This window comes from Astyanax mexicanus, chromosome 9, assembly GCF_023375975.1.
Source record: "Astyanax mexicanus isolate ESR-SI-001 chromosome 9, AstMex3_surface, whole genome shotgun sequence".
NCBI lineage: Eukaryota > Metazoa > Chordata > Actinopteri > Characiformes > Acestrorhamphidae > Astyanax > Astyanax mexicanus.
Window position 1 is genome coordinate 3,155,444 of NC_064416.1, and position 15,906 is coordinate 3,171,349.

Genomic DNA, 15,906 nt, shown 5'->3' on the forward strand with positions numbered 1-15,906 from the left:
AAGTAAAAGTACTGGTTTTAAAACTACTTAAAGTATAAAAGTAAAAGTAATGAATGGGGACTAAATAAAACCATTAAGGGTCCTATAGTGCACTACCCAACAGTAGGTTTCCAGGGTGTTGCTAGGTGGTTGCAATGGTGTTGCTAGCTCATTGCTAGGATGTTAGTGGTGTTAGGTGTTAGCTAAGGTGTTGCTAGATGGTTGCAATGGTGTTGCTAGCTGGTTGCTAGGGTGTTAGGTGGTGTTAGGTGTTAACAAAGGTGTTGCTAGATGCTTGGAATGGTGTTGCTAGCGGGATTCTTGGGAGTTGTTAGGTGGTTACTATGGTGGTGTCAGGTGTTAGCAAAGGTGTTGCTAGATGCTTGGAATGGTGTTGCTAGCGGGATTCTTGGGAGTTGTTAGGTGGTTACTATGGTGGTGTCAGGTGCTAGTACAGATTTTGCTAAATGGTTGCAGTGGTGTTGCTAGTTATCTGCTAGGATGTTATGTGGTTGCTATGGTGGTGTTAGGTGTTTTTTCTGGGTATTGTTATGTGTTAATAGGGGTGTTGTTAGGTGGTTGCTAAGGTGGTGTTAGGTGTTAGTGAAGGTGTTGCTAGCTGGTTAAAATGCTGTTGGCAATTGGTGGCTAGATTTTTGCTATGGTGTTGCTAGGTGTTTGTTTGCTTGGGTGTTGCTAGCTGGTTGCTAGGGTGTTATTAGGATCTCAGAAAACTACTAAACAAAAGTAAGTAGTTTTTATCACATTTAAATACACCTAAAGTGCATTTAACACCGGAGTTCTCCTTTAAGTAAGGCAGTGTTTGGATGCTGCAGTTCCCGCGTGACCCACCGGAGGGCAGGCTGATGGAGTTGCTGTCTCGGCCCAGTTTGTGGAGGCGGCTCTTTTTGAAGTGTCCTTTGCGTTTTTTGACGTGGGGTTTCTCCTGGTACATCTGATGGATGATGATGTTCAGCTCTCTCTCCACGATGTCGATCTCTCGCTCGGCCAGCTCCTGCTCCCTCCTCTTCAGCTGCTCCTCCTGCTCCTTCTGCTCCTCCGCCGCCCGCGCCAGCGCCTCCTCCCACGACCGCAGCTCCTGCAGATGAGCAGACCCGGGGAGCGGAGATTAAAATCTGCATCATTTAAACCAGTATCTACAGTGGCTTGCAAAAGTATTCATACCCCTTGAACACCTTGAATATTTTGTCACTTTACAACCACAACCTTAAACATATTTTATTGAGATTTTAAGTCAGGGGTGTCCAAACTTTTTTTGTTGGGGGCTAAAAGGAGAAATATATTTGAAGTCACGCGCCACAGACTCTGTAATAAAACAAATAATGAAATATACCACTTTAAATAATACTTTTTTCCTGATTATTTCATTTACACACCATTTTGCTTGACTTACTATCTTTATCTTTGACAGTGTTGTGTAAACTAAGATTTTTCAAACTGATGTTTCATTTCATGATGTCTCTTAATATTAAACTCCTTAATTACGGCAACTTTTAGACTCTTTGGTCCGTTTTTCTGCGCTAAAAATGCGCACCCTCTCCACTTTTAGACTCTTTGGCCCGTTTTTCTGCGCTAGAAATGCGCACTCTCTCTGCTTTTAGACTCTTTGGCCCGTTTTTCTGCGCTAGAAATGCGCACCCTCTCCACTTTTAGACTCTTTGGCCCGTTTTTCTGCGCTAGAAATGCGCACTCTCTCTGCTTTTAGACTCTTTGGTCCGTTTTTCTGCGCTAAAAATGCGCACTCTCTCCACTTTTAGACTCTTTGGCCCGTTTTTCTGCGCTAGAAATGCGCACTCTCTCTGCTTTTAGACTCTTTGATCCATTTCTGACACCTAGCGTTCAAACTTTGAATCTCAAAAAAAATTATAAAAAATTATAGAAACCTGCTTAACAGCGGGCCAACTTTCATTCTATTTCTAAAATACCTCGCGGGCTGCTTCAAAAAAGGAAACGGGCCACAAATGGTCCACGGGCCGTAGTTTGGACACCCCTGTTTTAAGTGATAAACACAGAGTAGACACAAATTAGCAGATAACTGTGAAGTGGAAGGAAAATAATTCAACATGGTTTTTATTTTTTTCAATTTTAATCAAATAAAAATCTGTGTAAAAGTATGACGTGCAAAAGTATTCACCCCTCCAACAACTAAGCACTGGTGGCTCAGTGGTTGGAGTGCCTGGATGTTGATCACAAGGTTGTGGGTTTGATAATCACATCTGTTAAGCTGCTACTATTGGGCCCTTAAGCAAAGCTCATCCTTCCTCAGAATTTATCTATCCATCCAACCATCCATCCATCTGACCTGTCTGTCTTTCTGTCTGCCTGCCTGTCTGTCTGTCTAGATAGCTAGCTATCTCTATAAATACTTAACAGAGCCACCTTACACTGGCATTACAGCTGCAAGTCTTTTGGCGTTTGTCACTTTTTGCTTATTCTTTTTATAAAACAGCTGTTTCCTATAATATAATTTTGTAATTTTTTAGGTTAATATACAGATCTGAAAACTTCATATTCATAAAGTTTTAAGAGTTCAGAAATAATCAATATTTGGTGGAATAACCCTGGTTGGTTTTTAATCACAGTTCTTTTCATGCATCTTGGCATCATGTTCTCCTCCACCAGTCTTACATGCTGCTTTTGGATAACTTTATGCTCCTTTACTCCTGGTGCAAAAGTTCCAGCAGTCAATGTCAAACTGGCATTCTAGAGCAGACAGGTCTCTCGTACCTTCTCCTTCGCCCTCAGCTCGTCAAACATCTGCTGGATCTCCAGCCTCCAGTCCTCCTGCAGAGAGTGGAAGGACTCCAGGGGCATCTGGAACATGGAGGACTGCTCGATCGCCAGCAGACGCTTCAGAATACTGCTGAAGGAGGGCCGGCTGTGAGGGTTCGGGCTCCAGCACTCTGGAGACAGGAGACAGAACATGAGATCATGCTGGATCTCCAATACAGACAAATATATTAACATTACTTTAATACTGTTTGGTATTACTATTTTATATTGTTGTTATTATTATCATTATTCCTTTATTTAAAAAAAAAATATATATATATATATATATATATATATATTTTTTTTTTTTTTTACTTTTAGATTGTCATTCTTTTAGCTTTTATTTTGAGTTTTACCATTTTGTTATATGTTACATGTGTATGTCCATGAAAATGGACAACTTCTGTACAAGTATTTTGGCTGTATGCTGGTCTGCTTTTTCCTCAAGGTCATCAGTAAAACTCATTTGGGGAAAAAATATATATATATTGTTAGCTATTCTAGTTTAACATGGTTCCCACCGATTCCTATGGTATTTCAGGTAGTTGCTACAGTGATGCTATGTTTTTGTAAGTTGGTTGCCAGGATGTTGCTAAGTGGTTGCTAAGGTGTTACTAGATGGTTGCAATGGTGTTGCTAGCTGGTTTCCTGTGTGTTGCTGGGTGGTTGCTAGGGTGGTGTTAGGTGTTAGTGAAGGTGTTATTAGATGGTAGCTAGCTTTTTGCTGCAGTGTTGCTACTAAGGATGCTATGGTGTTGGGTGGTATTAGGTGTTTGTGAAGTTGTTGCTAGTTGGTTGCTGGGGTGTTGCTAGGTGGTTGCTAAGGTGTTGCTAGATAGTTGGGATGGTGTTGCTAGCTGGTTACTAGGGTGTTAGGTGTTAGCGAAGGTATTGCTAGATGGTTGCAATGGTGTGCCTAGCTGGTTTCCTGGGTGTTGTTAGGTGGTTGCTATGGTGGTGTTAGGTGTTAGTGAAGGTGTTGCTAGATGATTGGAATGGTGATGCTAGTCGGTTGCTAGGGTGTTGGGTGGTTGCTATGGTGGTGTTAGGTGTTGCTAGATGGTAGCTAGCTTTTTGCTAGGGTGTTAGGTGGTTGCTACATGGTAACGATGGTGTTTCTAGCTGGTTGCTAGGGCGTTGTTAAGTGTTTGCTAAGGTGTTGCAAGGTGGTTACAATGGTGTTGCTAGCTGGTTGCTAGGGTGTTAGGTGGTTGCTATGGTGGTGTTAGGTGTTAGTGAAGGTGTTGCTAGATTGTCACGATGGTGTTGCTAAGTAGTAGCTAGCTGTTTGCTATGTTTTTGCTAAGTGTTTGCTATGTTTTTGCTAAGTGTTTGCTAAGGTGTTGCCAGTTTGTTGCTATGGTATTGCTAGGTAGAAGCATGCAAAAAATTTTGACCAACATATTGTTGGCCCTGATGCTCCTCAATGAACAGACTGTACTTTTCAGATGCTTCCTGTATAAATACTGTAAAAAGTAGGCATCGTACAATCAGACCAAACAATTTATACAGTTATAAAAACATGTCACTGTGGGATTTTTACCCAAATATGTTGTGTTTGTTGGATTACATGAACTTCCTTACATATAAAAGACCTACAGAAACATATCTGGAAGGTCTGAGGCTGATCAGGATGCTCTGAGAACACAATAAAAAAAATCTGCTCTTTGTTTGAGAGCTCATTTGCATATTAAACCCTTTGTGAAATCAGATACTGTATGTTCAGGCCAACGACGTGATAGTGGTTAACAGTTGAAGAGACCAAACACCAGCAGATGACACGACTCTCCTTTCTACCTCCAGACTCTGGACACTTGATTTACTTTAAATGAAATGTAAAATTTACTGATGATCAGTGATGGTTTGGAGAGACATGTCTGTCATCTGCTGGTGTTGATCCACTGTGTTTTATTATCAAGTCTAAAGTCAGTGCAGTTTTGTTTTCCCACAAAATCTTACAGCACTTCATATCTTACAGCTTCACTCTGCTACTGACAACTTTTATGGAGATGCGGATTTCATTTTCCAGCAGGACTTGGCACACTGCCCACACTGCTTGCCAAAAGTACCAATTGGTCTTATATAATATTTAAATTTTCTGAGACACTGATTTTTGGGTTTTATAATAAATGGTTAAAATCGATCACCTTGTGTGTAATACACATATATATATATATATATATATATATATATATATATATATATATATATATATATACCTGTAGATGTGGTGAGGATGCTAAAGCTAATTGCTAATGTTCCTGTGTGTGTTCCTCAGGACTCTTACCTCCCAGCAGCTGGGCGAAGGCTTCAGGACAGGTAGATGGAACAGGAAGAGTCAGCTTGTTCATGGCGACGCCGTACGCCACCGCCAGCGCATCAATCTCCCGATAGGGAACCTCACCGGTCAGCAGCTCCCACAGCAACACTCCAAAACTACACAAACAACAAAACCAGTCCATTAGATCCAGGTAAGAATTCTGACTTTAGAGTTCAGAGTTCATTTTTCTGGTCTCGATCCAACCCAGCTATCAAATATACTTCTTTATAATTGACCTTAACTGCTGATAAGGTGCAGTTTAATCTGATATATTAGTCAGATAATATACTGCTATGAACAAACACTGTCTATGCTGCTCCATGCTGTTTACACACTAAGAGTACGGTCTGTGCAGCGTTCACTGCTCACAGCTGTGCTGCATGTTCCATTGAAAACACTGTGTTTAAAAGCAAAGTTTTAGAGTTCTGTGTTAAATAGGCTTCACACTGCTATAGATAAAGATATACAGATATACACACTAAAACACAGAATCTTCTCACTATATTTACTTTCTTGCTCCTGCCCCAGAAAGCTTTGACCAATCAGAGGAGACGATGTGCTCACGAGGTTCACTGGTGAGCATTTTGGTGCATTTAGATTTATATCTGCGTAAAACCAAACCAAACGGAGGCAGAAACGCTCAAAACAAACAACTACAGGTGTGAAAACGTTCTTTTATACTCAGCTACTTAAGCTCTATATCTGTATTGGCCAATAACTGATATGGCCTATATTTCAAACTGATACAACAAATATTTGCTGACGTATTTATTGCATGCCAGAAAAGGACCAAGCAATTTTCTTTATCAGTTTATTAGTTATTCTAATTATTCTGTTTATTCTAGTTATTTTGCCCTATTTTAGCGATCTATAGGCAAGACATTAACCGTGCACTGTGCATCTTATTTTAGGGCGTGTCAGTGTGTCTTTGCTATCGTAACGACGGGAAAAGTACACCTTGTGTGGCTCAAAATGCACACAAAAGACATGTATTAATTCTCACAATTGAATCGTGGATGTGGTTTATTTTGGGCGTTACGTGAAATAAACCAATCAGAGTGTCTCTTGCTCATCATTTTCTTTAAGAGCCAGGTGAGCTCTGACTTTGGTGGATTGCTATTTTAACGGTGCAGCTACCTGGACGTGTTCAACAAACGCTTCTGAGCAGAGGAAACTGACCTGGTTTGTGCACTGCTCATGTGTTGGGGACACGCCAAGGTAGCAATGAACATCTGACTGTAGACATCTGTCTAGGTTGTATTCAGTCAGAGGAGCACCTATGTTTTTCATTCCAGAGATAGCAATACACTTGGCCTTTTGGTGGTCTTGGACTTGTAAGATAGCGGATAGTGGAGTGTAAGATAGCAATGAGCACTGCCACGCACCTTGCACAGGGTGTAAAATAGGGCCCATTAAGTTACACTGGAGTGCCTAATATTAGATATATCTGTGCATTCCTAGATAAAATACAGATTGTGCAGCTGATATAAATTGTATTTGTGGCTTTTGAGTGTTTTTTGCAGGTGCTAAATCATTTTTTACCCTTTTATTACTTTTATTTTTATACTTTAAGTAGTTTTGAAACCAGTACTTTTACAGTACTTTTACCTAAAGAGTAAAACGCTTAAGTTGATGCTTCTTTAACTTCTACAGAAGTATTTTATTAAACTCTAGCATCTATACTTCTACCTACAGAGTAATAAAAAAGAGATATTTTTCACGTTGTAGTTAATGAGAAGTGAGCGTTCAATGATACATCCTGAACTCACATGCTGTAAAACACACTCTCTGTGTTGGAGCAGAGTTTACTCTGAACTGTGCTCTGTGGCCCTGCAGCGCTGAATCTGACACTTTCTCTGTGCTCTGCTGATTCCTCTATTCACTCTCCTGCCCAGCAGCTGACTGCAGGCTTCTGGGAAGGAGCTGGAAAACTGGGCAGTAAGAGCACAGTATCCTGTTCCCACTACTTTATAATACAGTGAGTAAAAAACAGGGTCTCAGAGCTGAACATTTAACTGATTTTAATTTAGCTTGAATCAGAAATTCTCGTTTTTAATAAGGACACAGGAATTAGAATATAAGACACTAAAATAATTTGGGTTTTATTGTTAATCCAACTGAAAAGAATAATAACTAAAAAAAGGGCATTTCCTGAAGGAAACGCAGGTTGGTTGTGTAGCTAGAATTGTTCCCAACGTTTGCTATGGTGTTGCATAAGGGGTGGCTAGGCAGTTGCTAAGGTGATTGCTAAGGTGCTGCCCAGTGGTTGCTAAGGTGTTGCTATGGTATCTATAGTGGTTGCTGAGGTGTTGCTATAGTGTTGCTAAGAGGTTGCGAGTTTGTTGCTATGGTGTTGCTATGGTGTCCGTGGTGGTTGCTACGTAGTTTCTGAGGTGATTGCTATAGTGTTGCTAAGAGGTTGCGAGTTGGTTGCTATGGTGTTGCTATGATATCTGTGGTGATTGCTATAATGTTTCTAGGGGGTTTCTATGGTGTTCGTGGTGGTTGCTAAGGTGTCACTAAGCAGTTGCTAGGTCATTGCTAAGGTGTTGCTATGGTATTGGTGTTGGTTGCTATGTTGTTTCTAAGTGGTTGCTATGGTCAAATATTGTCATTTAGAGCATTTATTTGCAGAAAATGAGAAATGTCTGAAATAACAAAAAAGATTCAGAGCTTTCAGACCTCAAATAATGCAAAGAAAACAAGTTCATATTCATAAAATTCAGAAATTAATGTTTGGTGAAATAACATCTTAGCATCATGTTCTCCTCCACCAGTCTTACACACTGCTTTTGGATAACTTTATGCTGCTTTACTCCTGGTGCAAAAATTCAAGCAGTTCAGTTTGGTGGTTTGATGGTTTGTGATCATCCATCTTCTTCTTGATTATATTCCAGAGGTTTTCAATTTGGTCAAATCAAAGAAACTCATCATTTTTAAGTGCTTATTCCAGAGCTGTATAATAAACTGCTAAATGCTAATTTCCTACATTTAAAGCATGTAAACCTGCTGTACCTCCAGACGTCGCTGCTCTTGGAGAAGAGGGACAGCTTGATGACCTCCGGTGCCATCCACGCGTAGGTGCCCGCCGCGCTCATTTTAGTGGTTCGATGCCACTCCCGCGCCAACCCGAAGTCCGTGATCTTCAGAGTCTTTCCACTCAGATCGTCCCTCTCCACCGGCTCCAGGATCAGAACTGAGAGAGAAGAGAGAAAGAAAGAGGTAAGTGGTTAAAATTGAGGATGCAGAACGATATTAGAATTATATACTGTCTCTGCTGTTGCTCCATGCTGTTTACATGCTAAAGAGCGCAGCATGTGCAGCGTTCACTTAGAGCTGGGCGATTAATCGATTTTATCGATTAATTCGAATTTACAGTTAAGGACGATGTGTTTTTATGAAAATCGATTTTCTCTGAGTTTTAATTTTCACCACCGACACTCCCCTGAGCTTAGCCCCGCCCCTCTCTTCCACGCGCAGCCCCGCCCCTCTCTCCCGCAAAAAAAACTGCTCTTATAATAACATTTAACAACACGGCAAAAAAATAGATTTTTGTAATTTACGTAAAAATAAAGTTATTTTGAGACGTGACTGCCTATTTAAAAAACAACAGAAGTTGTTCATTTGTTGAAGTTTATTTGTATAATTTCTAACATATTTAGAGTGTTTTTTACTCACTTTTTCTCTCCCACAATGTTAATCCTTTACAGCTTCAAAAACATGTATTATGCAAATTAGGCAATGACGTCATTTAGCAACTTCTAGCGACTTTTAGGAGATTTTAGTAAGGGAAAAAATAGATTTAAATCGAAAATCTGATTTTTTTTTTTTTTTTTTTTTTTTTTTAAATCAAAGATTTTTTTGGGGCCATATCGCCCTGCTCTACATTCACTGCTCACTATATTTCTAATATTTTAAACTGATACTTGCTGCCGTATTTATTGTATGCTGGAAAAGGACAGAGCTACATTAGCAGTAGCCACACTACTTTAAAATGAATTGTTTATTTAGTTTTTATTAGATTCACAGTTATAATTGGGTGTGTAGTATCTCTGTATATACATGTGTAATATCAGCATCCACACAGAATTCCCACATTGTTGCATAAATAGTTCAAATGTGTAGCTTTAAAGATTTATTTCTACTGCACTCTTTTTCTCATATCAATATTTCATTTAATTTTGCTTAATTTTGTACTTTGCTGAGCCAAGAATGCACAATTAAGAACGTAATTCTGTTTTTATGCTGTATTTGATTATAGTTTCTTTGTTGTAAAACAAATACTTAAATCAGCCCTTCTGACACCAACAATCATGCCACATTTAACATAGGAAATTCAACATAAGCGAAAGCTTTTAAATCCTTTTATGCAGTAAAGAGAAATTATTAAATGTGGCAACATTAATTCCAACAGTTTCCAAGATGACCTCAGTATCCATTTACAATGTAGGAAAAAAGAAATAATAAAAACATTGAATGAGAATAGGTGTCCAAAATTTTCAATAGCTAATAATACATTTTATTAATATTGTTATTCAGAGTTTTCTGACCTCAAATCATGCAAAGAAGTAAAGTTTATATTCATAAAGTTCAGAAATTAATATTTGGTGAAATAACATCTTGGCATCATGTTCTCCTCCACCAGTCTTACACACTGCTTTTGGATAACTTTATGCTGCTTTACTCCTAGTGCAAAAATTCAAGCAGTTCAGTTTGGTGGTTTGATGGTTTGTGATCATCCATCTTCCTCTTGATTATATTCTAGAGCTTTTTAATTTGATAAAATCAAAACAATTCATAATTTTTAAGATGTCTCTTATTTTTTTTCAGAGCCTTATATATTTATTTAGTTTTTAATTAATGTTGTTATTTAGATTTTGGAATTTAAACATAAAATATTTAAACATATTTAATAAATGTCACAGTCACAGGCATACAGTTAACAAATCCAATAGTGTTGCATGTTTTAACTCTATTTTCCAGTCATTTTCCCCTTTTAACTCTAATCTTAAGCCTTTAAACTCTGTGCTCCAGGTCAATACTGTGATAAAGTGTTTGGTACATCAGTGCAGACACTCTAAAGCTCTTCATTAATATTCATGTATTTGACCCAATGATTACTGAGACACATTTAACATAGTGAATTCAACAAGAGCGAAAGCCTTTAAATTCTTTTACACAGTAATGCCGAGCTCAGACTACACAACATTTTTGTCTCTCACGATGTTCACTATGTCAGATTAAGCCGCTATCTTCGTTTTGTGTCTTATTCTGGGAACTGGCAACACTACAACTCCAGTTTCAGTGCATGGAAACAAAATATCTCATGGATGAAGTGGATTATTGGAATAAAAATATTTTTTTAATTGAGCTAAACTGCTGATAAGGCGCATTTTAATCTGAAATATTAGCCAGATAATATACTGCTATGAACAAACGCCGTCTCTGCTGCTGCGCCAAGCTGTTTACACACTAAGAGCGGAGTATGTGCAGCGTTCACTGCTCACATCTGCACTGCTCGTCCCATTAAAAACACTGTATTTAAAAGCGCAGCTCCAGATTTTCAGTATTTCAGATACAGAAATATGCGCTGCAACACAGAATCTTCTCACTATATTTACTTTCTTACTCCCGCACCAGACAGCTCTGACCAATCAGAGGAGACGATGTGCTCACGTGGTTTATTGGTGCACATTTTGGTGCTTTTAGGTTTATTATGCCTGTGTGAAACGAAACCAAACAGAGGAAGAAACGCTGCAATTAAACACAAATAAACTCATCAACTGATCCGAACCATAGAAACTTTCACAATTACAGGTGTAAAAATGCTCTTTTATACTCAGATAATTAAGATCTAATTCAGAAATCCTTACAAACAAGCTGAGATGTTTATAATAAAGTAAAAAAAAGAAGTTTCCTCTTGAATTTATCATGCATTCTTTATTCCAGCGCCACACGTTACGGCTTTATCTCCCCTTAAATATACAACACTAATATACATATAGTTGCATTTTCCATTTCTTACATTCATTCTTTTATTTATATTAAAATATAAAAACTTGCATCTTAAGAAGAACAAGTGCAATTAATCTCAGTTAATCACAGATTACTTGGATTAAATGTTTTAATCAATTGTGGTATAGCAGACTAAGGCGCTGCCACTATGATCAGGAGATCGCTGGTTCGAATCCCGGTCATGCAGCTTGCCATCAGCTGCTAGAGCCCTGAGAGAGCATAATTGATCTTGTTCTCTCCGGGTGGGTACAGTAGATAGCACTCTTTCTTTCCCCTCATCACTCCTAGGGTGATGTGGATCAGCACAAGGCTGCGTCTGTGAGCTGATGTATCAGAACCGAGTCGCTGCGCTTTCCTCCAAGCGTTAGCGCTGTGATGCTACTCAGCCATAATTGGCTGTGTATATTGGGGAGAAAATGGGATAAAAATTATAAATAAATATTTAAAAAAGCTCTGAGAGTTCAAGCATCAGGCCCACGTTCAACAAACCTATGAAATATTCATCATTCAGCAGAGTGTGAAGATACCGCAGCAACACCATCTAACACACATTCACACACACACACACACATTCACTCATTTGCATGTTTACCCGCGCACACACACCGCCTTCAAACAGCGAGATACACATGTACAGGTAAACCATAACATTAACACACACACACACCTGTCTGTTAACGCACCAGCAGTGAATTGCAGCACAGCACACGCAATACACACACACATATATACGCACACACACACATATATACGCACACACACACATATATACGCACACACACACACTTTGCCCTTATTCATGCAAAATTACCAACACATCCACATCCTGCTGCGCTCACTCATGCATGCTGAGCAACCACACGTACGTACGTACACACACACACACACACATACACACACACACAGAGGTACACACACATACTAGGACATGGGGTCAAAAGTACAATATATGGACAAAAGTATTGGATCACTAGCACATTACACCTATAAAAATAATACAAATATTTGCTTTTATACAGTGCCAGGAGGACATGAGGTCAAAATAACCTTATACAAACAAACCAAAATATGTTTTATATTTTATATTTGTGTAAAGTAGTGAAGAGGTAGAGTTACAGGTATACAGTGAATAGTGAATATTTGAGTAATGTTCTAATCCAGATTATGAGAAGCAACAACTACTCAACTAAGTAAATAAAAACATGACTGTGAGTTAATTCCGTCAAAACGATGACCTAATATAATGATGAAACTGGCCCTCATCAGGACTGGTTTGTTTAACACTTTTAAGTTACTACATGATTCATTAAGTGTTCCTTCATAGTAGATCTGTAACTAATGATTATTTTGGTAGCCGACTAATCTGATGATTATTTTCTCGATTAGTCGATTAGTCAACGATTATTTCTGCCACGTCCTCCATCTCTAAAAACAATAGAAACAATATGCCTTTTAAAAGGCATATAAATGTCTGGATCTTTGATATTTAGTGACTAAAAATGTTTATCTGTTGAGTTTGGGCACTTTTGGAGACAGATTAAGTTGAGTGTAAACTGTGTGAGTGAGAAATTTACCCATCTCCTATTGCGGTTCTGTCCAAAACTTTGTTTAATGCGGTCCTGTTACAAATAAACGATTAGTCGACAATAAAATTTATAGTTGACAAATTTAAATAATCGACATTTTCAATTATATCGACTAATCGTTGCAGCCCTAGTTCGTGGTCTGAATCACTTTACTGTTCATTTACTATGTAGGAAAAAAAATGATTAGAAGATTGAATGAGAAGGTGTGTCCCACATCTACTTTTGACTGGTACTGTATATACAACCTTTTAAAGAGCAATAAACATAATTACTTAATTAATATGGTTATTCAGACGATGGAATTTGAATACAAAAATATTTCAACATATTTAATAAATAAAATACTCCATCTCATTCACAACCATGGGCTATTTTTGCAAACAAAAACACAATGCTCAATATTAAGGTCAGTGGAAAAGATATATAATTCATATATATATTAATATATATAATTCAATTCAATGTAATCATTGTAATTATCATGACTGGAGTAAAGTTAATTAATGATATAGCATTTATATACTAGTGCACCTCAAAAATAGAATATTAATGAAAAGTTACTTTATTTCAGTAATTTAGTTTAAAATGTGAAACTCATATATTATATAGATGCATTAAACACAGAGTGATCTATCTATCTAAGCATTTATTTATTTTATTATTGATGATTATGAAGCTTACAGCCAATAAAAACCCAAAAGTTCAGTGTCTCAGAAAATTAAAGACCAAATAGTACTTTAGGCAGTGTGGGCAGTGTGCCAAGTCCTGCTAGAAAATGAAATCCGCATCTCTAATCTCAAACCATCTATGTTGGTGGACACTTCACACTAGACCTCGAGCAGTTTGGACTGTGTGTCTCTCCACTCTTCCTCCAGACTCTGGAACCTTGATTTACTTTAAATGAAATGTAAAATTTACTGATGATCAGTGATGGTTTGAAGACGTGGATTTCATTTTCCAGCAGGACTTGGCACGCTGCCCATATTATTAAAATTTTCTGAGACACTTATTTCTTGGGTTTTAATTGGCTGTAAGCTTCATAATCATCAATAATAAAATAAATAAACTCTTACAATATATCACTCTGTGTTTAATACATCTATATAATATATGAATTTCACATTTTCAACTGAATTACTGAAATAAAGTATGTTTTTAATGATATTTTAATTCTAATGTAATTTTGCACTATAGTGTATAGCATATAGATTTAGCCCCATTTTCCAGACATTTTTTAAATCTCTCTAAACTCTAATCTTATACCTGTAAACTCTGTATTTGCCTGTATTTGGTGCATCAGTGTAGACACAGAGTCCTTCATTAATACTCATGTACTGGAGTCAGTGTTTACTGAGACCAGCACACCCAGTCACTCAATAACACAAACTGGAGAAACTGCAGAGTCGAAACTCCACTGTTTGATCTAAACACACAGAGTAACACAGTTCAGTCTCAGCGGGGGAGATGAAGATCACTCGTCTGGAACAGTTCCTGCATACAGACACAGATCTACACCTACACTACTGTTACTCTCTCTTTATCTACTATAAAACCATATATTATACACTCTGCGTATATTATACACCCTGTCAACAGTCTATTTTCATGCCTTGTACCTGTGTCGTTAAAATAGCATCAGATTTAAAAAAAAAATGCAAAAAAAAAAATAATAAATAAAAAATGGGAGGGGTTGTTTAAAGGGGGGGCACTGTGTGATGTATGGGTTTAGGGGTGGGGCAGAAGGAAGAGCTGATTAGGCTAAATATGTTAGAAATGAGGTATAAATGCGTTGTTACCTTTCTTAAGTAGAAAAGCAGGTTATCTCTACTTTACTAGAGTAATTATTTTTACATTTTCACACAATTATCTGTGCGGAGACTCAAGAGAACTCCAGACAAACTCCAGTCCAAATAAGCTTCAACTTTAATATATTTATATTCTTCTTTTATTTACAATGGGGGCATATATGCAGCTGAATCACTAGAGAACAGTCTAGTGCAAAATCCCAAATTATATTATCAACATTAATATTTTAATATTTTAACATTATAGCCATTATAGCATTTAGAAATATGTGTTTTGGGGAGGGGGGGTAGTGCACTATAGGACCGTGGGCGTGGCCTAAGCTTTTGTTCTTAGTGCTGTCATGCATTTTTTCTTTACATCACTTTTACTTTTATACTTTAAGTAGTTTTGAAAGCAGTAAAAATCTTGAGTTGATTCTTTAACTTCTACAGAAGTATTTTAGTAAACTCTAGTATCTATACTCTATTCTACCTACAGAGTAATAAATGGAGATACTTTATACACCTGTGGTGTCTGATACAGGTGTTTGTACTGTGATAAGATCCGACAGAAGAAGCCGAAGAGAATCTCTCTGGGTCTGCTGTGTGTGTGTGTGTGTGTGTGTGTGTGTGTGTGTGTGTGTGTGTGTGTGTGTGTGTGTGAGAGAGTGTGTGTGTGTGTGTACTTCCTCCTGAGTTTCCGTGTGCAGGTAGACTATGGAAATGTTTGGAGTGTCAACAGTCAGCTGGCCTGTCAAAGCTGGGTGAGGCAGGGGGCGGGGCTTAACCTTATCAACTGCACATATGCAAATGAGCGAGGGAGGGAGAGAGAGAGGGAATGAGAGCAAGGAATTAGAGAGAGAGAGTGTGAGAGTGGGACAGAAACTGATAGAGCGAGAGAGGGAAATAGATTAAAGCAAGAAAAAGTGAGAGGAAAAAAGAGAGGGACAGAGAAGGAAAAAAAAATAGAGAGGGAAGGAGTGAGTGAGAAAAACAGAGAGGGAAAGAAAGAAAGTAACTAATCTTTATTTAAATAGCACTTTTCCATAACAACTCACAAAGTGCTTTACAGACCAAAAAATGATCAAAACACCAACGAATCAATGTAACAAACTGTCGACATAATCACAATGTTCATACACTACAAAAAGAAAAAGAGAGAGGAGGAAAGAGGGAAAGAGTGAGTGAGAGAGAGAGGGTAACACACAGAGCAGAGGGAGAGAGAAGGAAAGATGGAAAGAAAGAAAAAGGGAAGGGGGATGAGCGAGAGAAAGAGTGAGAGAGAGGGAAAGAGAGAAAGAGTAATCGAGTGAGAGGGAGAGAAGAGGAGAAAGATAGTAAGGGAAAGAGAGGGAGAGGAAGGGAAAGAGAAAAGGGGGGGTGAGAGAGAGAGAGGGAAAGAGAGAAAGAGTAATCGAGTGAGAGGGAG

The 15,906-nt window shown here is 38.1% G+C and overlaps 1 protein-coding gene across 1 annotated transcript in view; it reads right to left on the reverse strand.

Moving 5' to 3' along the window:
• Positions 1-15,906, reverse strand: part of map3k10 (mitogen-activated protein kinase kinase kinase 10) — a 69,552-nt gene that overhangs the window by 7,806 nt on the left and 45,840 nt on the right. The window contains exons 3-6 of the mRNA XM_022664947.2: positions 8,108-8,288; positions 5,060-5,208; positions 2,728-2,903; positions 832-1,078 (exon numbers count right to left, since the gene is read on the reverse strand). Of these exons, the coding sequence (XP_022520668.2) occupies positions 832-1,078; positions 2,728-2,903; positions 5,060-5,208; positions 8,108-8,288 (753 nt within the window). The remainder of the gene's footprint in view (positions 1-831; positions 1,079-2,727; positions 2,904-5,059; positions 5,209-8,107; positions 8,289-15,906) is intronic.